The 20,325-nt window shown below is 45.5% G+C and overlaps 7 protein-coding genes across 7 annotated transcripts; 4 read left to right on the top strand and 3 right to left on the bottom strand.

The window, feature by feature from the left end:
- Nucleotides 1-118: 118 nt before the first annotated feature.
- TREMEDRAFT_71010 (uncharacterized protein) lies at nucleotides 119-2,186 on the top strand (the record flags this gene model as incomplete). The annotated part of the gene is made up of 8 exons (XM_007002032.1): nucleotides 119-193; nucleotides 267-393; nucleotides 493-726; nucleotides 922-1,115; nucleotides 1,158-1,284; nucleotides 1,331-1,642; nucleotides 1,728-1,873; nucleotides 1,923-2,186. 8 exons carry the CDS (start codon nucleotides 119-121, stop codon nucleotides 2,019-2,021), a joined length of 1,314 nt encoding a protein of 437 aa, XP_007002094.1. The 3' UTR covers nucleotides 2,022-2,186.
- Nucleotides 2,187-2,339: 153 nt separating this feature from the next.
- Nucleotides 2,340-3,925, top strand: TREMEDRAFT_67459 (uncharacterized protein; the record flags this gene model as incomplete). The annotated part of the gene is made up of 4 exons (XM_007001905.1): nucleotides 2,340-2,389; nucleotides 2,573-2,574; nucleotides 2,684-2,856; nucleotides 3,035-3,925. 4 exons carry the CDS (start codon nucleotides 2,340-2,342, stop codon nucleotides 3,923-3,925), a joined length of 1,116 nt encoding a protein of 371 aa, XP_007001967.1.
- A 1,414-nt stretch (nucleotides 3,926-5,339) lies between these two features.
- TREMEDRAFT_59795 (uncharacterized protein) lies at nucleotides 5,340-8,182 on the top strand (the record flags this gene model as incomplete). Its single annotated transcript, XM_007001755.1, has 11 exons — nucleotides 5,340-5,390; nucleotides 5,587-5,616; nucleotides 5,658-5,748; nucleotides 5,964-6,065; nucleotides 6,141-6,321; nucleotides 6,365-6,491; nucleotides 6,538-6,719; nucleotides 6,765-6,903; nucleotides 6,952-7,044; nucleotides 7,086-7,650; nucleotides 7,806-8,182. The coding sequence occupies 11 exons, from the start codon at nucleotides 5,340-5,342 to the stop codon at nucleotides 8,180-8,182; spliced, it is 1,938 nt and encodes a 645-aa protein (XP_007001817.1).
- Nucleotides 8,183-9,337: 1,155 nt separating this feature from the next.
- TREMEDRAFT_13940 (uncharacterized protein) lies at nucleotides 9,338-11,440 on the bottom strand (the record flags this gene model as incomplete). Its single annotated transcript, XM_007000344.1, has 6 exons — nucleotides 9,338-9,438; nucleotides 9,516-9,645; nucleotides 9,838-10,067; nucleotides 10,245-10,665; nucleotides 10,850-11,042; nucleotides 11,253-11,440. Coding segments are annotated over 6 exons (1,263 nt in total), but the record flags the coding sequence as incomplete, so codon positions are not given.
- A 1,028-nt stretch (nucleotides 11,441-12,468) lies between these two features.
- TREMEDRAFT_26270 (uncharacterized protein) lies at nucleotides 12,469-14,679 on the bottom strand (the record flags this gene model as incomplete). The annotated part of the gene is made up of 9 exons (XM_007000680.1): nucleotides 12,469-12,584; nucleotides 12,760-12,799; nucleotides 12,844-13,258; nucleotides 13,337-13,463; nucleotides 13,513-13,604; nucleotides 13,652-13,691; nucleotides 13,827-13,992; nucleotides 14,177-14,310; nucleotides 14,607-14,679. The coding sequence occupies 9 exons, from the start codon at nucleotides 14,677-14,679 to the stop codon at nucleotides 12,469-12,471; spliced, it is 1,203 nt and encodes a 400-aa protein (XP_007000742.1).
- Nucleotides 14,680-15,065: 386 nt separating this feature from the next.
- TREMEDRAFT_42447 (uncharacterized protein) lies at nucleotides 15,066-17,716 on the bottom strand. The gene is made up of 10 exons (XM_007000972.1): nucleotides 17,392-17,716; nucleotides 17,178-17,270; nucleotides 16,988-17,115; nucleotides 16,831-16,920; nucleotides 16,653-16,736; nucleotides 16,535-16,609; nucleotides 16,305-16,464; nucleotides 16,170-16,256; nucleotides 15,786-16,098; nucleotides 15,066-15,607 (listed from the first exon to the last, which is right to left on the bottom strand). Exons 1-10 carry the CDS (start codon nucleotides 17,645-17,647, stop codon nucleotides 15,208-15,210), a joined length of 1,686 nt encoding a protein of 561 aa, XP_007001034.1. The 5' UTR covers nucleotides 17,648-17,716; the 3' UTR covers nucleotides 15,066-15,207.
- A 129-nt stretch (nucleotides 17,717-17,845) lies between these two features.
- Nucleotides 17,846-19,718, top strand: TREMEDRAFT_37417 (uncharacterized protein). Its single transcript, XM_007000837.1, has 7 exons — nucleotides 17,846-18,192; nucleotides 18,304-18,393; nucleotides 18,439-18,846; nucleotides 18,890-18,957; nucleotides 19,000-19,120; nucleotides 19,192-19,321; nucleotides 19,443-19,718. The coding sequence occupies exons 1-7, from the start codon at nucleotides 17,978-17,980 to the stop codon at nucleotides 19,605-19,607; spliced, it is 1,197 nt and encodes a 398-aa protein (XP_007000899.1). The 5' UTR covers nucleotides 17,846-17,977; the 3' UTR covers nucleotides 19,608-19,718.
- Nucleotides 19,719-20,325: the final 607 nt, after the last annotated feature.

Here is a 20,325-nt window from a genome sequence, read left to right as displayed (position 1 = left end):
CCACACAGACTCCCACTCTCTCTCTCTCTCTCACACACACACACACACACTCTCTCAACATCAAACAAGACACTCAATACTCCTCATCTCCACTAATAAGTAATCCACGTAGTCCGCCATGTCCGACACATTCCAGCTGGCCCCTCAGATAGCTGAACTACCCCTCAGCATCCTCGACACCGACTTGTACAAGGTCAGTGCGGCCTTCGTCTTCTTCACTAACTCGCGAACCTGTCAGGTATCGATTTTAAGATGCTGACGATCAGTTGACTATGCAAAATGCTGTTTTGCATCATTTCCCCGATGCCGTCGTCGTTTTTCGCTTCACGAATCGAAACCCTGCCATGCTGTTCAGTCGAGAATGTTTCAATTGGATCCTGGAACATGTGAATAGTGTGTGCCCCTTTGACTCTTCTATAGACGTATGACTCTCCACTTCATCTCTCTATGGATCGTTATGACGTTCAGAGTGGTGGAATGCTGACGAGATAGAACTGTCCACCGTCTCCCTCACCCCCGCCGAACGCTCTGCCCTCTCTGCTGCTTGCCCATATTTTCCCGACACATACCTCGACTTTCTCACATCTCTCCGGTTGAATCCCCAAGAAGAAGTTGTGCTCACCTTCCACCCCGAGACGCCGGATGGGAAATGGGGTAAAATTGAGTGCGTCATCAGGGGATTGTGGAGGGTGTGTATATTATACGAAGTGCCGATCATGTCCATCGGTCAGTCTTCCTTTGGGCGTTTCGTTCCCAATTATTGGGTTCTAATGCGCGTAGATGGTCTGATATGGGCGGGCAAGAGCTGGAACTGACATCAGTGAGCGAAGGATACTTCAAGTTTGTCGATACTGACTGGAATCTCGAAGGGGTACAAGGTGAGTTGGTTCGACTCTGAGATCCCTGAAACTGAGTTTCAAGATAAGGCAAAGCGGAAAGCTCTAGACATGCTATCGCCACCTACCCCCATTACACCCTTGGTCTTCTCCGAATTTGGTACTCGACGCAGACGAAGTTTTCACGTGCATGATTTGGTGATACGTGGTCTGATCGAGGGCACTAGGGAGCATGCGGCTTTAGGGAAGACAGGTGGGGCCTTGGCAGGTACCAGTAACGTGGGCATTTCTCTCAAACTTCAAGACATAGCTGATTGCAAGGTCTATCTGGCACTCAAGTATGGCGTAAAGCCTTCTGGGACAATAGCTCACGAATGGATCATGGCGATTGGGGCCATCTTTGGTTACAAAGGTGCCAATGGTCGGGCTATGGACATGTGGGAAGAGGGTAGGTCCTATGTCGATCTCCTCGTTGACACCCAGCTAACTATCAGTCTACCCAAGAGATGTGCCCGAGCCCGCGCCATTGACCATGCTCACAGACACATTCACCGCTCAAGCCTTCTTTGTCGATTTCATTGCGTCCCCTTCTCGTGCCTTGCGGTGGGGTGCACTGAGACAAGATTCTGGAGATCCTTTTACCTTTGCTGGCGAGGCTAAGCAAGCGTACGCAGAGGTGGAGAAATTGGCCGGTGTGGATAATGGAGGTGTGGTAGCAAAGGGAAAGAGGGTGGTGTTTAGTGATGGCTTAGATGTGGAGAAGGCCATCGCTCTTCAGAAGGTGTGTGATGAGATTGGAATGTCAGGTGGGTGTATTTTCTTTCCTCAACATCGGTGGTAATGAAAAGGGGCGCGAGGATGCCGGAGTGAAGCTAGAATGCTGACATTCAGCTGCTTTTGGCATAGGCACCTCCTTGACAAACGATTTCATGAAAGCTTCAGACCCGAGTCAAGTGTCCAAACCCCTCAACATTGTCATTAAACTTAGTGAGATCAATGGACTTGATTGTGTCAAGTTGTCAGACGATAAGGGGAAGGTGAGTCGATCTGACTTTTCCTTTTCTTCTCCTGCTGTTAAGATAGGAGTCCTTATATCAGTACGACACTACCCAGACTCGTCTCATATCATTCACGATGGTGTGTCTATATCTGACAAACAGTACACGGGCAATGTTGAAGAGGTGAGAAGGGTGCAGCATGAGTTGGGTCTTCCTGGCGAGCACGAGGGTACCCGTAGGGGTTAGGGTCTGAGATGACATCGGTTTGCCCGGTGGTATGAATGATCTAGTGTGGAGAGTAAGGAGATCTTAACATCTAGAGTATATAGATCTAGGACGTTTCGTTGTATACCCACATCTACCAAAAAACTTGCAGCACGGAGCGTGTCAATGTCAGGCACGACCATCGTTCGATTGATTTCAACCACGTTTTACCCTTTTCCTCCCCATTCCTCCCTCCCTCCCTCTAAACTCCTTCTTCCTTCCCCAAGCACTATCACTCGAGATGGCACACCAAGCTACTATCTCTGCACCGGTCAATATAGCATGTATCAAGTAAGTCTTCACCTCCTCCATCGTCTTCCTTTCTGTCCCCCTCGATCGGCTCATAGTCTTCCGGTTCCTTCGGACTCTTTCCAACCTCCAGAACTATGCTTCCTCGCCCCGCCTCCCCCCAGCGTCCCACAAACACACCTGCGACCGGAGTGTATATTCCAACATCCAGAGTATGAGGCCGAGCCGTATGCTCTCTTGTCATTATGATTCACCACTGACATCAGATACTGGGGGAAACGCGATACATCCCTCATACTACCTACCAACTCCTCCCTTTCCATCACCTGAACCAAGACGATCTTCGATCTACTACCACTGCGCAATGCGACCCTATTTTCTCTCCGGGAGATAAATTGTGGTTGAATGGGAAAGAAGAGGTGGTGAAATTTGGAGGTAGGACTGCGACTTGTATTGAGGTTTTGAGAGGTTGGAGGAGGGATTTGGAAAAGGATAAGGGGTTGGAACCTGTGAGTTCAACTTTTTGTTCTTCTCTCACGGCATTTTTCACCTTCTCCTCAGCTTGCTCCTCCACTATGCTCGTCATTTTGAGGGAAGGTACAGTTTGGTATAAAGTAACTCTTTTGTGAATAGTTCTTTGGGCGAGACTGGGTGTTTCAAGCCTATGGTTAAGATACTAATACCCAGCTCTCAACATACCCCCTTCGTGTCGCTTCTCATAACAATTTCCCCACAGCTGCCGGTCTTGCATCCTCCGCCTCGGGTCTTGCAGCTCTCGTCTTCTCTCTCGCTACACTCTACTCTCTCCCTCAATCCCTCGGCCAATTATCTCTCGTCGCTCGTCAAGGCTCAGGATCAGCATGTCGTTCTCTTTTCGGCGGCTACGTCGCCTGGCGCGAAGGTACTCAACCAGATGGATCTGACTCTATCGCGGAAGAGATAGCCCCTCGTGATCATTGGCCAGAAATGTGCGCTCTCATCTGCGTAGTATCAGATGCCAAAAAAGGTACTTCTTCAACATCAGGTATGCAACGTACTGTCGAAACTTCGACTTTACTCCAACATCGCTTGACAATCGTACCCGAAAGAATGACAGCTATTTCACATGCTATCAAAGAAAGAAACTTTGATTCTTTCGCACAAATCACAATGACGGATAGTAATTCATTTCATGCTGTATGTCTCGATACTTCTCCTCCTATCTTTTATATGAATGACGTCTCACGATCGATCATCGCCATGGTCGAAGAACTCAATCGGGTCTCTGGAGAGTTGGGTTATGGTAGGATAGCGGCTTATACGTTTGACGCGGGACCTAATGCGGTGATTTATGCTCTGGAAAAATGGATGGGATTGGTGGAAAAGAGTGTGAGACGTTGGTTCCCTCAAGAAAATATTGTGGAGGTGGAATTGGAACAAGAGGGGAAGAAGGTGTTGGAGAAGTTTGATGAAAGAGTGATGGCTTCTTGGGGAAAGGGTGCGGTGAAAAGTTTGATCAAAACTAGAGTGGGAGATGGTCCTAGAGTACTAGGGGAGAAAGAAAGTTTGTTGAAAGATGGGCAGTTGAAGAATTCGTGATTCATCTTTTTCATCATCCTGTCTTCTCACTTTGGCTTCAATCAGTGAGCGTAGATCAGATCAATACAACAATCTGCATAATGAATACATTTTACATATTTGCTATCGTTACATCTCACTTGTGGTTTTATCCATAATGGTACAATTTCTCACAACTCATGTGGGTCATGTGGGAAGAACGGGTGTTTGATTAGAGAAGAAGATAATGATCAAATCATTCCTAATTGATAAGTACCATGTGCTTGTTCTTGTAATCGAAACAAACGAGCTTTTTCAATCTTACATCTGAGTGTTGATTCTGACCATTGAGGTGGATGAACGTGAGTTCGGATGGTTTGTGGTAGAAGGGGTTGGTTAGTCCTAGAAGATATAGTATGTCCACTTGAGAGTCCCGGTGCAGGTCCGCTTGTATCGTATCAGCACATATTACATCTTCAACGTAGGGGTGAATTCTTGAATCCGATGTTGGAGAAAATCGCAATTGTTGGGAAAATCCATTGGTAGTGCCTATGCAAAAAGAGATAAGAGGGGTTGGGGGGGAGGGGGTATGTGAGTGATCAGGTGACTCAGAATATCAGGAGTCGATGATCCGACAAATATGAGGGATTGAAAAGATGTAAGATTGAAGGTGGATTGAACGAACTTACCTCTGACGGAAGATTGAAATAAGTTTACGAACGGTGAAAGTCTGAGGTGCGAAAGTTATCATCTTTATCTCTTCTCTTACTTCTTCTTCTTCTTTCTCTTCTTCTCTGTAGCCTAATTAGCTCCTCAAGGTGACAAAGGTATATAGGATCCTAATCTGTCAAGTATCAAAGATCGAGTTGAGATTGTCAAGTTATGAAAATACGAAGAAGACCAACTATCTCGGAGGACAGACAATGGTTTATATACCCTGAAATGATTGTGGGGCCACAATGGTAGAACTTGGAAGGCTAAGGAGTGGTAGGAGAATACATATGTATCAAAATGTATGATCCTTTATATACTTGTCATGCATCATGGGGTTGAATGGAAGTGTGAAATGGTCCTTCTTTTCTCATGGGAATTGTGGAACACCCTGTCCGGTCGATTGAAGGAGGGTTAACCGGTTTATCCGGGTATGACGGATCGTTAGTGTGTTAGAGGTATTCAGGCTGTTGTTGAGGTATCTTGAGATATCGTCATCTCATCAGCATCGGTTGAATATGTATGCCATAGTTCCCCATGGTCATAGTGCATAGTGTATGGCATGGGGAGGAAGGGAATGTGCCACATGCCACATTCACCTCGATTGATTGAAGTTAAATCAACTGAAAGAATTCGTCGCGTCTTCGTTCTTGATTTTGACACTTACAAGTATTGGTCTCTCAGGTGTTTGGTTGAGAAGTTCTTCTGCTAATCAGTGATTAGTAAGAAGGAAGTGAACAAAGGGATGAACAGTCTCATAAAGGTTCACAATGACTCTAAAACGAGAGAGGTTTCGGTAAGTCATTTTCCCTCAAAAGACTGAATTCAGTATACATTCCTCCCTCCACCCTACCACCCCACATGGAATTTTCACTTGTCACCATCCTGAACTTGCTACTTCTTACATTCTGGATTAAGACTATGTTCTAGAAGATATATTCATGTGAACGACAAAAGCTGAGGATGTCCGAGCGACAGAAGCTGATCATCAGCCAATGACAAGAATAGAAGCGCATTATCGAGTGAGTCAATATCGACATTTAGAGTATTTTTAACAAGGAAGAAATTTCTGGCGAGAAGATGGTTAGCTTTGAACATTAGAGCTGCTATATGGTCCAATCTTATCTTTTCCATAACGATACTCGTTCTTTCTGGTGAGTCGTAATTTCTGTGTCTTCAGTCTATTCCTTAACCTGTCTCTCGTTTTCACTCGGTGAACTTCGCTATCTTGTTCATACCTCGGTGATGACCTCATATGAAGCAGGCATATCCTCTACGTTTGTAGTTACTCTTCCTAAGGATAGAGGGGCGGGATATAGAATTGTGAACGGCTAGTACCGGGGACTCGTCCGTCATAGCTGATCTTTAGGTCTGAGAATCTCTTCCCTTCCCTTATGCCTTTTCACCGCTTCAGCCGCTTTCTGTCTTGGCGTTTATCCAGTACTAAGTGCACGAAGAAGACTCATCATTCGTCAGTCCCAACTGTCCATTCCGAACACATCACTCTTACCTCAAACCCACAGCTCCGATTATTGCTCATACATAGATCCCCCAAAAACACAAGCAAAAGCATTCCTTCCATCCCTATTTCTCTTCAGCTTCACATCCCAAACCTCCCAACCTCTCATCGCTAATGTCATCTCTGGAATAAGTTGGACGATATCGTATTGTGTTTTAATATCTATCTATCGACCATCAGCCAATCTCGGTCCTTGGTCTCGCACTCAGTGAGTATCATGATTACGAAGTCGGAATAAAGTCTGATATCAGACGTCATCCTTGGCATGTCAACGAACGACCCGTATTTTTACTCCTGGGACATTGTGCTTTTCTCTTAGGTCTTGGCGTACGGGATCTACTTCAAGATCGATTCAGAGCTGTTTGGCCCAACAGACGGGTATGTGATGTAACAGATGGACTGGTCATGGGAAGCTGACGCTTAGATTCCATTTAGTCGTGCTGTCAAAACCACTCTATTCTCTCAAATTTCACTTGAGCGCTTCTTCAAGACAAAATGGAACAGCGTAACGTTGGCATTTCTCTGGCCACTCATATACACCTTTACATATAAAGCTTTGAGAAGAACCGTGTGGACTTCGATCGTAGGATGGGTCATTCCTCTTCGGTGAGCACCACGTCCTACAAAACAACCCAGCGTCGCTGATGATAGTTCATTCGTCGGAAACTTTGCCAAAAGCTCTAAGAATACTATCGGGCTATCCCTCGCTGTCCATCTGATCTTACTGGAATTGATGACACTTGTGATTGTCAAAATTCCCATGGCTGCTCTACCGGCGTACGTGAACCAGGTCAGTCTATCTCATACATAAATAAATGTTGTATGGGCTGAAACATAGCCTCTCGACTTTGACACTTTCACCCGAAAGAGTCCTCTGGGAGCAGACCGATATCTTCTCACCGCATTGAAGTCTCAAAACCCTTATTATCTCGTGAGCTTTATCGTTTCGATCGTTTCGTAGCTGACGAGTAGCATTTCACCCTTATGGAACTTGTCCGAATATCCTCTATACCTTCACGTCGACAAGCGATTTTTCAAGAGATGACATCGAAAGATTCTCTGACGTTGGATCTCATACAAGAACTCCTTTTACTCTTGGGTAAACAATATTCACTTCTCTCATCGCGTGGTTTACCCACGCGGTCTATCACCCCTGTGGTCAAAGCACCGACCCAAGATTCTCATTCTATCTCACTGAAATCGGGAGATATATTCCGACCTGCTCCAAAACAAAAATCGGTATTACAGTCCGCTTTGAAGAGCGTACTTGACGGACCTATCAGATCCACACCTCCTGAACCAGTCTTAAGAGCTCAAGCATTGGGTAAGCAGGTGGGACAAAAAGCCGTAGAGAGGATAGAGGGTTTAGAGAGGGAAGTGATAGGTAAAATTGAGGATGTTCCGGTAGGAAGGGCCGTAGTAGGTGAAGCGAAGGGATTATGGGAGGGTTTGTATTCTTGGGGTGGAAAGGAATGGGCTAGGAGAAGAGTGGAGATAGCTTTACCAGAACCGGTGGTTTTGAAAAGATTAGTGGATGGTGAGTTTTGGAATTCCAACTCTGCTACACTTTCCCCTACCACTTTTCATGTCACTTTCACCTTTCAGTGATAATCTGCTCAGGGCGGAGATGACTTGACCGCTCATCTCCCGTGATGAAACCGACGCATACAGAACGATGATTGCTAATCACAGTCTTCACTAACCTATCAATCGCTTCGACTTCCGAAGATACATACGGTCTCATCCAACAAGTCTTACCTTCTATCCTCGAAGCTCTCGTCCGTTTCCGAGCATCTCTGCAGACTTTCGAAACGGAGTTAGTTACTCAAACTTCACTTTTAGGCTACGCACAACCTTCCGCCATCACCCTGGTGCGGATTCGTCTCGCTGAAGCAAAGGAGACTTGTGAGAACGGTATCACGAAGATTTGCTTTCATTTTGGGAAAAGCATGAGTGCGTTTGTTTTCCCACCTACTATCGCAGCTGCCTTGGAGGAGATATGTCGGGATGCAAGTGATGAGGGATTAGAAAGATCAAGTGAAAAAGAAAAAGAGATAGAAGGAAGATGATGCATGATGCATTGATGTTTTGCAATAAACCTTTGAGAAAGTATTTCTAGGACTCATCACGTATCACTAAATGTTTCATTTCCCCATGTCCTAAAATCAAAAGTCACGAAGATCAAATAATCACGAAAAATCACATACTCGTCCACATTGTCGTATTTCTTCCCATTCCTGATCGACTATTTCCTAAGATTCCAGATCCAACTTGAGGATAACGAAAAGAAGGATGATGATGATTGTTGTATGAGTAAGAAGGATGGATAATAATAAAGAAGGGTTAATCACTTGAACCAGAGTTTAGGATAAAGAATGAAGAAGGTGAAAAAAAGGACTAGAGAGTGGGAAAAAGAAAAAAAGGTATCAAATGTTATATATATCATCTATGTTTCTTTTCCTTTAAATCTTCTTCCAAACCTTCTTTCTCATCAACATCCGTAAAACTACTCTCATGAGAACTAGCATCATCAACTATATCACCTCCAGCCAAATCAACGATTTCTTCACCAGGTAAAACCTCTTCTTTTTCAATCCCAACCTCATCCGCATCTCTATGTCCATGAACATGTCCAGGTCCATGTTTATGTATATGAATAGGTTCAACGGTATCATTATCGATCAATCCTGCTTGTCCAGCTTCGGCTTTTGCTGCCATTTCACGTTTATACCTTTCTTTTTCCGCTACTAATGCAGGTGAATCTTTACGGAAAGTTACCTCATCTACCATGAATGATAATACTATACAGATGGCAGCTACGGCAGTGAAGAAGATGAAATCGGTTCTTAGACCTTTCATGAAAGTCGCTTTGACAGCTGTTTGTTGAGAATCGTTTAATCTTTTAAGACCGTCGAGAGCGGATGAAATGACGGCTTCACGATCTGATGGTGATAACCATGAAGGTAAGTTGGAAGAGACAATGTTGTTGTAAATTGCGTTTGAGACTGGATGTAAGTTTGAATATCTTTTTCCTTTCTTTTTACTCGTTTCTAATACCACCTTACTCCTGCGCACTCCTTTGGACACAAGTGATGATTTTATACAAATGATACATGTATCTTCAAGGGGAAACAAGACAGATAGTAAGTGGAAATGAGAGTGATAGAATGGAGAGTAGAAAATGGAATTTTCGTAATCAACACAAGAACGACTTTAAACTCACTGGCAAGTCCAAAAGCACCACCCATGGTACGGAAGAAATTACGAGCAGCAGTGACGACCGCACGATCCGGTGCAGGCGTTGTTGCTAAAGCCGCAACCATAGCTGATTAGTCAGCAGGGTGAACCAATCATCTACCACTCTCTTCTTCCCCACAACCAAGATCACGATGGATAACTCACTCGTCTGGAGTGACCAACCAACTCCGAATCCGTTGATCAAAAGGATGACGAGAACAACAGCAATGTGAGTGCTTTCTTTCCACAAGATCTGGAGTCCTAGACCTAAGGTCCAAAGAAGAGCACCAATAACCTAGGTAGTCAGCTGTGTCCCGGAAGGTACTTTCAAACGTCACTCGTGTCTGGTCCGACCAACAGTCCACTGCCCTTCCGTGAACAGTAATACCGATCGAACGACGCCACTGACAAGTACGACCGGTTTTCTTATAGGAATTGGCTATTGGGGGACGTGGTAGTGTTTGCAGATTCAGAGAGCTTCACTCACGATAATCCGTTTGTAATGGTTCGTCCTACTAATGTAAAAACCACTCCAAATACCCCAGACAGTGTTGGGAAGTGTGGTGACCAAAATCCATGCACCAGAGACGAGGGATGAGTACCCTTTGACGTATTGAAGGTAAATAGGAACGTAGAAAATGTTGCCGTAGTAGATCATACCGATGAAAAAGGATTGAATCATGACCACAGTGACTGTTTTATCATTGAAGAGACGCACTGAGGGTTAGTGAATCATTCAATCGGCCATACACAACTAATCAACGATAAGGCAGATAGACCACATGCGTGACGTGTGAATGTAAATACTGCGACAGAGAGACGTAGGACAAGGCATAGTATTTGAAGGGAAGTGAATGGGAAAACAAGGGGATTATGAAACTCAGAATGACTCACGAGGAAGAATAGGTAAAGCAGCAAATTTCCATTGTGTCAGGAAGAATCCGATCATACAAACTCCACCAGAAACCAACAATCCAATGACAGCTGCGCTATCCCATGCAAAAGTTGACCCTCCACCGGAAATGGGAACGAGCAAGAGGACAGTTCCTGCGGCACTCAAAAAGATACCGAGGTAATCAATTTGCTTGAGTTTAGTTCTGATATCTCCATGGACAGGTTTGAGAGGGAGAACGAAATGATCCATGATGATACACAAAGTACCGAAGATGGTCGTGATCCAGAATAGCCAACGCCAATGGCCGGAGGACGCAAGACCACCACCGATGAAAGGTCCGATTGCTGATCCACCGGTACATGCGGCAGAGATAAGACCTTGGTATTTTCCTCGATCTTTGAGAGGGACAATGTCAGAGACCTAGAGTTTCAGCTTTTGACCATACAGTATTTGCCTGATTCTCGTACTGACGGATGGGAAAGATGAGGAAGACAGTGGTATTGAACATCTGAACAGAACACTGGAACACCGTGTTGAAGTTTGTGAATCGCACAGGAAAAAGTATGGAATGGTTGACCACATCAAATCACAGACCGTAACTCACGATAGTCATAGCGATTCCGTTGACACCACCGCCACCCATACCGCTGATCGCACGGAAGATGTACAACTGCACCGGCGTCTTGGCGAACCCACACAGCAGGTTACCGAAAGCGAGAAAGAAAACGGCGACTTGCAACATTGTTTTCCGCCCGAAAATGTCGGATAGACGACCGTAAACGAGGTGCATGGCACAGCTGATGGTTAATCATTGTCACATTCTGTCCCTCTTTCTCTTCGCTCGTGGTAACTCAACCCTACCAGTATCCTACTCATCTTAGACGTAGACCCAAACCAGCCTTACATCACTACAAAGTGAATCGACTCCCTGTCTCCGTGGTATCTGACCTCATTTTCGTGAATGTTAAGATGACATATGATCGAATGACGAAGAACAGAACACTCACTTGGCTACGAAAAATGATGTTCCTACCCAAGTAATAGAACTTGATCCACCCAAAGCAGTCCCGATGACAGGTGCAGCAGTCGACACACCAGTTTGATCAATGAAAGAAAGCATCAATGCTATTCCTATCCCAAAGTAAATCTTGAATAACTTTCGCAATGGCATTCTCGTCGATTGATCTTGGATTTCTAATTCTTTCTTGCCTTTTGGAGCAGAAGGTAAATCGGCTTCTTTGATCTCTTTCGATGATGATGATTGAGTATCCGAATCTGGAGGTTCACTCTTTGGGAGATCAGGGACGATGGGTATGGAAGTGGAAGTGGTTGCATTTTGAGAAGGGACAGTGGTGGGATGAGGGACGAGAGTGGAGGATGAGGCAGTAGGTGTGGAAGATTGTGGTTGTGACATTGTAGGAATGTGAATCAAGACTTTTCTGTCGGTTCAGAGAGTACGATTATGAATCAGGCTGTCCAAAAAGAAAATTGTATACACTGTAAAGATCGTCCTATATCTCTTATCACTACAAATCCCTCGAGGAATGAGGGATCACTGAGGTGAACAGGACCAAAAGACGAATGAGGAGTGATTCGTCTACAATGGTCGCTTTTGTGTGAGAAGCATTTACAGAGAGAATGAAATAGAAGAACAAGAGTGAGAAAGAAAGTCAAAAGGTTGTCAATTCTACCTCCACCCAAAATCGTCGGAACCCACTCCGAGCTTGATGATGCATACACTTTGACGCGATCCAAAAGCTCTAATGTCCACGCGACCAAATAGGTTTTTCATGGACCACAACCCAGAAAGGATTGATGAAGCCGCCGTTCGGCCCAGAGTACCGACTATCGTACCTTGCGTAAACTAGCCGTAGATCCAAGAGTCGTGTCGAGCTATGCATGGAAGACGATTGAAGGACCAGATTTCGAATGGTGATTTCCGGACGAGGGAAGAAGGGGCCGGGGCCAAAAGGCCGAAGGGTAGATCGGGTGGTTCATTCCGGCTCTTGGTCGGAAACTTTCCTGACCGGCTGCGACTTCCGAGTATCATCCACCACGGCCTCTCAACGCCACACGCGTCCGGAATGACGACATGGGATCGTAAGTTTTGGTCGAGAACGACGTCGTTGCGGTTCTTCATGCATAGCAAGCTTTTGACTTTGGAATACGATAATCAAGATCCGTCGAGACTGTTGAACCGTTGACCGTTCGAGATAACGCGCATCACCGACATCGCAATAAGGTACGTTTGATAATCTCGTAAGGGACGTGTCTTCTTTTGGCCTGTATGATTTTTTCTAGGTTTATTTGGAGACCTTTACTGCATATCGGGCAGAAGTCTAGACGTTAGTTTCATGCGCTCAAGCTGGTGACTAGGTTACTGAGGTGAGGCAAACTAAAGCAAGAACCCTCTATCAGCCATGCACACTGGCTGCCAAAGCACATTCAATAAGCGACTGACGCCTCATACCATAATCAGGAGACATCGCACTCGAACAAAAGAAACGGACTCACGTTGTTCATTGACCCTTCTCATGACGCAATCTTCATTCGTCTAAGACGTCAGATCAAGACTATCATGACCACGCATTGACTAACCGGTCTCAGACTCATCCGACCGTCAATGGAATACGTCGGAAAGGCCCCTACAAAGCCGAGCTCGTGCCGAAATCCACGACCATACTCGATTATTTCGACAGATGTCAACATCTTTCCTCCTTTCCCTGTTGGTTCATCCCGCCCTTCGTCCGTAAGAGCCACTTGTAGAATGTACGATTCTTCTGACAACGGAAAAATGGGTAATTCTACCCATCGACGATCTTTGGATCCTTCCCATAACGGAGGGAAACCAGCAGTCAGATCGATAGATTGTTCATTGAGGGTCAGATTGACATGAGAGGCCTGGGGTATGGAGGAAAGTGAGAGACGCAGAAAAGCAGATGGATAGGGATGTAATGGGGTGGAAGATGAAGTGAAGGAGATGGTGTATGGTGAAGATGACAGATCGTGCCATCTGAGGGTGAGCTTTGTCTCTAGATGTTTCTGTCACATGGCCAGTGGATGAAGAGGGAAGTAAGATAACACTACTTACGGGTACGCTTGCAGAGGCACGCGGGCATCTTCTATCCTCACATCGTCCGGTGTTGTTAGCATATCTGCCCATTTCAGATGATGCAGATTTTTCGGTGAATCGGAATTGACACCGCAGTATACGTAGCCTAAGGTTCAGCGTAAGATCATTCTTGAGTTGCAAACTCGTACACTCACCTCCTTCGTATTCCTCTCCAACAGGAATAAGAGAATGACCTAGTTCATGCTGGAGAACCAGACCGCCGTTCAATTTGGACGCTGTGATAACACTCATTTTCAGCTAAGGGTGGATATCCGGAGACCAGTCGAAACTCACGTGAACTCCCCACCAAGACCTCCATAAAGGGGATCATTACCTGGTGGTCAGACTCCACTTTGACGACAGTCATGCCACATGAGGAAGATATTGGGGAAAGATATAGAGAACATTTTCAGATAATTACGATAGATTGTAGGGACGAAAATGAAAAGGTTCATAGGAAAAATCTCACCGAGAAGGATAGCATTATCACACCCCGCCTTCTTTCCATCTCTCCAAAACTTACACGCCGTCCTAGCACGAGCGGCATGTCCAACATATACCGCCCGAAGCTCTGGACCTGGTCGATAGAGACCGAAAGGACTATGAGGTAATGGATGATCGTGTCCTAATCCCGACTGTGTGTCAGACTGACATTTTCACACCGATTGCGAGCTCCTGAAAAGTTCTTAGACTCGATGGGTGACAGCATTCAGATCGGCTTAAGAATAATATGTATTCCTGGGCATAAATGGAGATTGCTGGCAGGATCTCAGAAGGGAGAATATGATGAAAGAAAAGAGGACATAGAGCGATCCTCACATGTGAAGAAGGAACGAATACAGCATATACGTTGAGTAAATGTGAAACATGTGCCATACTTCCATTCTTGGCGACTATCACATCGCTGAGTTCAAGAGCATCTTGGAAGAATTTTTTCTTTTCCTCTATGATATCTAAGATTAGCGTCTCTCGTCTCCTATCTCTGACCTCAATCACAGACATCCGTCCTCCCCCTTCTGGACCTTCCGACGCGGGATCCCTGACAACCATTAGAGTAAAGTCTGTCACCAACCACTGGCTTCCCTCTAGTAACTTACCTTTCCAGATGCTTCACATAGAAATCAGATGAAGAGAGAGTCATAGTGACAGATTCAAATGGTAAGGGTAGTGAATGAAGATACAGAGGATACATACGATGTATTCAGAACATCAGGACTTAAATATGTGAGGAAGAGAAGGAAAAACTTACATCCATCTGAGAAAAACATCAAATTGACTTTGTCCCCCGGTTGTCCACTTTCATGCAAGATCTTCAGTTCCATTCCTTCCGGTGGTGCTACCTCATATGTTTTATACTCGAGAGCTGCGTAATCTACCCGAGGATGATAAGGTCCTTCCATCATTGACGGCCCGATGGAGGTGGAAGGGAATTGAATGAGGTGAGCATGGATGGGGATGAGCCTGAAAGTGAGCTTCGAAATGGATATACTTCTGCTCAGAACTTTGAATGGTAAAAGGGAACAAGCTCACGCCAGATTGATCAGAATGAGTAGGTGCATCATGTCGTCAAGCGATGTCGGTCAAGAGGACATTCCACTTGCTCAACTTAGGACTAAGTACTCTCTGTACCAGCTTAAATTCGACGTTGAACGGTGGGGCACCGCAGTTTCTTATAATGAAAAATTCTGGAGCCCCAGCAATGCAAATTGATATGGACATGACATGCATTGATAATTCTGAGAAATAACTCAGTCCCCTTCTCATAAAGTATCCTCGCGTAAGAGTTCTGTAGTCTTGAAATCTCAGAGGAGATAAGTAGATACCAACAATATTGATGATTTGAACGACCCTCACGGTGTCAACCTCTTCGGATCACGAGGGAACAAACTTGCCCTTCTTATATTCCCCAATTTCAAATACAACATGAGCACCCTCTCTAATCCTATACCACCACCACCATGAGGTGGAGCACCCAGTCTGAAAGCATCCAGATACCCCTGCATGGTAGCGGGATCGATACCCGCTACTTTCATACGTTCAGTTAGGAAAGTGGGATCGTGAATACGTTGTGCACCAGAAAGGATTTCTTCACCACGCATGAAAAAGTCGTACGAGTTGGACACAGATGGGTCGGTGGGATCGGGCATGGTGTAAAATGGTCGGATGGATAAAGGGAATTTGTCAAGAATGAAATAGTCTGTTTGATATTTTTCTCGGACTAAACGACCTAGAAGTTTTTCGTTCTCGGTACTAACGGTCAGCTTGCTGACATCATAACGATTCCTTACAGGTGATCATTGTCATTCTCAATTACATGCTCCATGAAAGAATTGTAACAGAGTCCACAGTCCACTGATGACCTGTGTGGAAGGATAAAATGGGCGTGTGGAGTGATTTGATGTTAAGAAATATCAAGAGAACCACTCACCTCATATCGTCCATCTCGCCGATGGGATTTCCCTCTCCATCCTTAGCTCCAGCTTCCTTCAACATCTTCATTCCTTCACTGAATGGTAGTCTGAGAGTCTTGTCCAAAAACACAAAATCGTCACATGGGAACTGTTTCTTGATTGTTTCGATTTCCCTCGAGTACTTCTCTTTGAGACCTTTGAAGATGGTCAAAAAGAGAGAGTCGAGCACGTCAACAACCTCGTGATAATGTTCCTCGATGGCCATTTCGAGATCCAGTCCAACGAATTCCGTCATGTGTCTATGAGTGTTGGAATCTTCTGCACGGAAAACTAGATGTCAACGTGTGATCCAACAGCATTCCCCTCGCATACAGGACATGCTAGAGAGTTCCAATACTGACCAGGCGCAATCTCGTATACACGCTCCATATCTCCAGCGATACACATTTGTTTTGCCAATTGAGGACTTTGAGCCAAAAAAGCAATGCCTCATTGTCAGCTGCTTTCGCGTGATCATATAACTTGAAACAGCTGACCATTGAAATATTGTACTTTGAAGACACTAGCTCCGCTCTCCGTAGCAGCGCCTTGGAGCTTAGGAGAATGTATCTCAATGAAACCCTGAGAGTTTAGGTGATCGCGGAACATCTGACAGATACCCGACTGGATTCTGAAGATAGCCTGGTTGGTCGGGGTCTATTTTATCAGCATCCTTTATCCTCCTGAAGGAGTGCATTGTATGGGTGGATAAAGAGATACGACTAACTCGAAGATCCATGACTCTGTTGTCTAGTCGGGTCGGTAAAGACACTCGGGAGAATTGAACATCTTCCGTTTCCATCTACCCCGTCAGCCTGGGTCACGAAAAAGAAGGTTTATCTGACCCTTGCGAAGTCCGATTCTGGTCGGGAGGCATCGTCTATGGAGAAAGGAAGATCCGGCACGGTGACTTCGACAGCGGCGAAGAGCTGGTCGTCAGTGAATTTCCAAGTACGTCTTTCTTTCGCAACTGAAATACGAACAAGGGCGACATGTTTAATGAAAACTGTACTGTAGACTCACCTTCTGAATACTGATCTCGAGGTCTGTGATGGAACACGATTTGACTTCAGCGGCTTTGATAACACCTTCGATCACGACGAGGGATTCGGACTGGACAGTAAGCAGAGTAGCTGAAGCGCTGAGGGGTTCAAAGGGTATGGTCGGCGGAGATACACACCGGTATCAATTGAGAAAACTTCAACATCTGCTTGGAAACCGCATGTTCAGAATTTTCTCCAGTGACAACCAGTACACCTTGTAAAGTATACATCTGTTGTCGGAAAGTCAAAAATACAATCTTTGCACCTTGAGGACATCAGCACTGACATACTCTTCTCAAGGATGAGCTCCTTTGTCTTTTCACTAACCTTGAGGACGCATGTTATGAACTCTGGCTCGGAATATAACACGTTGGCCGACGAAAGACTGGTCTAACTCTGAGAACTTGACTCGTTTTTGACCTATGTGATCAGTACAATTTATCTAGACATTCATCCGTGATCATATTCCACTCCCTACTTTGGATTGCTGTCCATGGAAGACAGTCGGAAAAGGCTTAGGTAGGGGCAAAATACCACTTACCAGTCCTCTCTTGACTCTGATGCAAAGGCAATTTCCCATAATTCTGACTCGCGAAATCCTGTGCCGCCAACGCTTCCCTCTTCTTTTTCTCTTCTTCCTCCTTCGCTTTCCGAGCTTCAGCTTTCTGAGCCTTCTCAGCTTCCTTCTGTCGTCTTTTGAGCTCTCCCTTGGTGGGAGCGACAGCACCATCAGGGGTCGCTTCGGAGGCAGAAGCAGCAGAGTCGGTATGAACCATTTCAGTTTCTTTCTCACTCATTCTGCTAATATCTGAGAGTGAACGTATGAGATAAGAGGGCTTTGAAGAGATAAGGAGGGGGGTTTAAATGTCGACTGGTTGAAAGATCCTTTCAAGAACATTTGAGATGGGGAAACTCCACGTCATCATTCCATCCCCTACCCTTTGATCATTGACCCACCTTGATCGGTCTCAGCCGGGTTTCACAACAAATTTCGAGTCCAACGACGATTTTCACCTCCTTTCTTTCAAGTCGAAGACGTCCAAAAGCACCCCCTTAGTCTTTCTTCCTCTTATCTTGCTTCTCAACACACATATCTACCATTTGACATCTCGCAAACAATCAGCATAATGTCTTCGCAAACACCCTTGAACCCGTCCTCAGCTGCAGGCACATCTTCAGAAACTCAACCCCGTCAGCCTATCTGGCTTCGTTGTGAGAAGAAACCGTTTGAACATCGTTCGGCTCTGACTCCTACTACTGCCAAGGAGCTTATCGAGAACAACTTCCACGTTTATGTGGAAAGAGACCCTCAGAGAATTTTTGATGATGCAGAATTCGAAGCGTGAGTCACCTAAACCTTTTCAACTATCATCAACTATCATCAACGTTATTCTTGATGATCATCCCGTCAAAATCACACAATACTCTAGTTGAACGACTTCTGACAAATCAGTGTAGGATGTGAGATGGTACCCAACAACGAATGGCCGAGTGCTCCACTCGAAGTACCCATCATCGGTCTCAAGGAGCTCCCACTATCCTCGTAAGTCCTTTCTTCCCCGTGCGTCGTTGAATGCTGAACATGAAGTGACCCACTTCCTCACACTCATATCCAATTTGCCCATTGCTACAAACGTCAAGCTGGATGGACTGACGTTTTACGTCGTTTCCGTCAAGGTAACGGACTCCTATACGACCTCGAATTCCTCGAGGATCCCAAAACTAGACGACGTGTGGCTGCATTCGGCTTTCATGCGGGTTTTGCAGGTGCCGCAGCTGGTGCTTTAGCTTATGCGGCACAACAACAACAAGGTGGTGAGGGGAGATTGAGCCCTTTGAAGCCTTATCAGAATGAAGAAGCTATGATCGCCCATGTTAGACAAGCTTTGGAAGGTACAGAAGGGGGACCGAAGTCGGTCAAGGTTTTGGTCATTGGAGCTCTGGGAAGATGTGGAAGTGGTGCTGTTGATCTTTTTAGGAAGGCAGGTTTGGCAGAGTAAGTCAAATCATCTAATATATAGCTTAAACTGATGGATAAGGGAGAATATCATCAAGTGGGATATGGCAGAAACTGCCAAAGGTGGACCCTTTACTGAGATACTTGATGGTAAGTTGGTCAATCACTGAACATGGACAAACTGACATGAAGTCGACGTATTTGTCAATTGCATATATCTATCTTCGCCAATTCCCAAGTTCATCACTAAGGAATTCATGGCTGAGGCCGGGGAGAAGAGAAGGTTGTCTGTCGTGGTAGATGTTTCTTGCGAGTGAGTATCTTTTCATCCCACCGGAATGTAGAAAATAGGGAGATAATGGAGGGATCAATGCTGAACAACAGTACTACTAACCCTCACAACCCCATTCCGATTTACTCGATCAACACTACCTTCCCCGAACCAACTGTCGAGGTTGATGTTGGTATTGGCAAACGATGTACCGTTGTCTCCATCGATCACCTTCCTACTCTGGTGAGTCTTTCTCCCCTTTATCAATCCTATCACCAGACCCTTCACATTCTCTCGCCTCTCCTACTCGAATACCCAGGCATTTACCTACCCGACCAGGACATGGGACAATTACTGACCTCAGCTCCCACGTGAAGCTTCCGAGCAGTTCTCTCGCGACCTCCTCCCCAGTCTCCTGCAGCTTCCAGACAGGGTCACAGCGCCTGTGTGGGTCAACGCGGAGAAGCTTTTCCGACAGAAATTGGCCGAAGCGGAGGAAGAGGATCGGGTGAATGGAGTTACCGTTTGATGACCGTTTGATCTCTGTTCCCCAATCCTCTTCTAGCTATAATAGGTGGAATGTCTAGGTTGCATATACTCGAATATCTTCACATGCAGTGACACATGAGTTCCAGTCGCGTAGCCCTCTGGATGCCGTTTCGCACCGTCCGTTGCATCTCTCAGATACCTCGTGTCCTTAACGAAGACTTTTGTAAGTACGAGTACATGGCGTTGCATTCAAGTGTAAAATGATTGGAAAAGTACAAGATTTCTCGTTCAAGTCGAAGCATTTCAAAACCAACTTCATCATGCTAAAGGTAGATACGCCCTTCTCCTACTTTCTTCCTCTGGTGTGAACTTCCAAGTGATCCATTCGACATTTTGTTCCCCCGTTGGTCTCTCAAGGGGCGGATCCGAATTGTGAGGAAATACCCCGTCGACCTTCTCGGGGACCGAAGAGTGTGGAGAGTTGATCCCCGTCATCAACTTTTCAACACCTACAAGACTTGTTGAGATTGAAGTCGAATTGAGAATCGTGGAAGTTGAAAGCCCATCTCTGAGGATATCGTTCGACGTTTCGCTGGGATTATCCTGCGTGGTAATATGGGAAATCATAGCATCTTGTTGTACGATGATGGTAGGATTTGCCGAGGTGGAATGTTCGATTGAGGTGGTTCGATTTTGTGACAGAGATGAGAGAGGAAGAGGAAGAGGAAGAGGTAAAGTCTTGGTAGGTCTCAGGTATA

This window comes from Tremella mesenterica (genome assembly GCF_000271645.1).
Source record: "Tremella mesenterica DSM 1558 unplaced genomic scaffold TREMEscaffold_1, whole genome shotgun sequence".
In the NCBI taxonomy this organism is placed as follows: Eukaryota; Fungi; Basidiomycota; class Tremellomycetes; order Tremellales; family Tremellaceae; genus Tremella; species Tremella mesenterica.
The sequence above is the reverse complement of the archived record's forward strand: the minus strand, read 5'-3'. Positions and strand labels throughout refer to the sequence as shown.

Coding starts and splice junctions, on each gene's coding strand:
- TREMEDRAFT_42447 (XM_007000972.1), bottom strand. CDS start 17,647: ATGAGTGAGAAAGAAACTGAAATGGTTCATACCGACTCTGCTGCTTCT. Junction 16,737..16,830: donor TCGAGATCAGTATTCAGAAG/GTGAGTCTACAG, acceptor ACTGACGACCAG/CTCTTCGCCGCTGTCGAAGT. Junction 16,610..16,652: donor CAGAATCGGACTTCGCAAGG/GTCAGATAAACC, acceptor CTGACGGGGTAG/ATGGAAACGGAAGATGTTCA.
- TREMEDRAFT_37417 (XM_007000837.1), top strand. CDS start 17,978: ATGTCTTCGCAAACACCCTTGAACCCGTCCTCAGCTGCAGGCACATCT. Junction 18,394..18,438: donor AAGGAGCTCCCACTATCCTC/GTAAGTCCTTTC, acceptor CTGAACATGAAG/TGACCCACTTCCTCACACTC. Junction 19,322..19,442: donor TCGATCACCTTCCTACTCTG/GTGAGTCTTTCT, acceptor TACTGACCTCAG/CTCCCACGTGAAGCTTCCGA.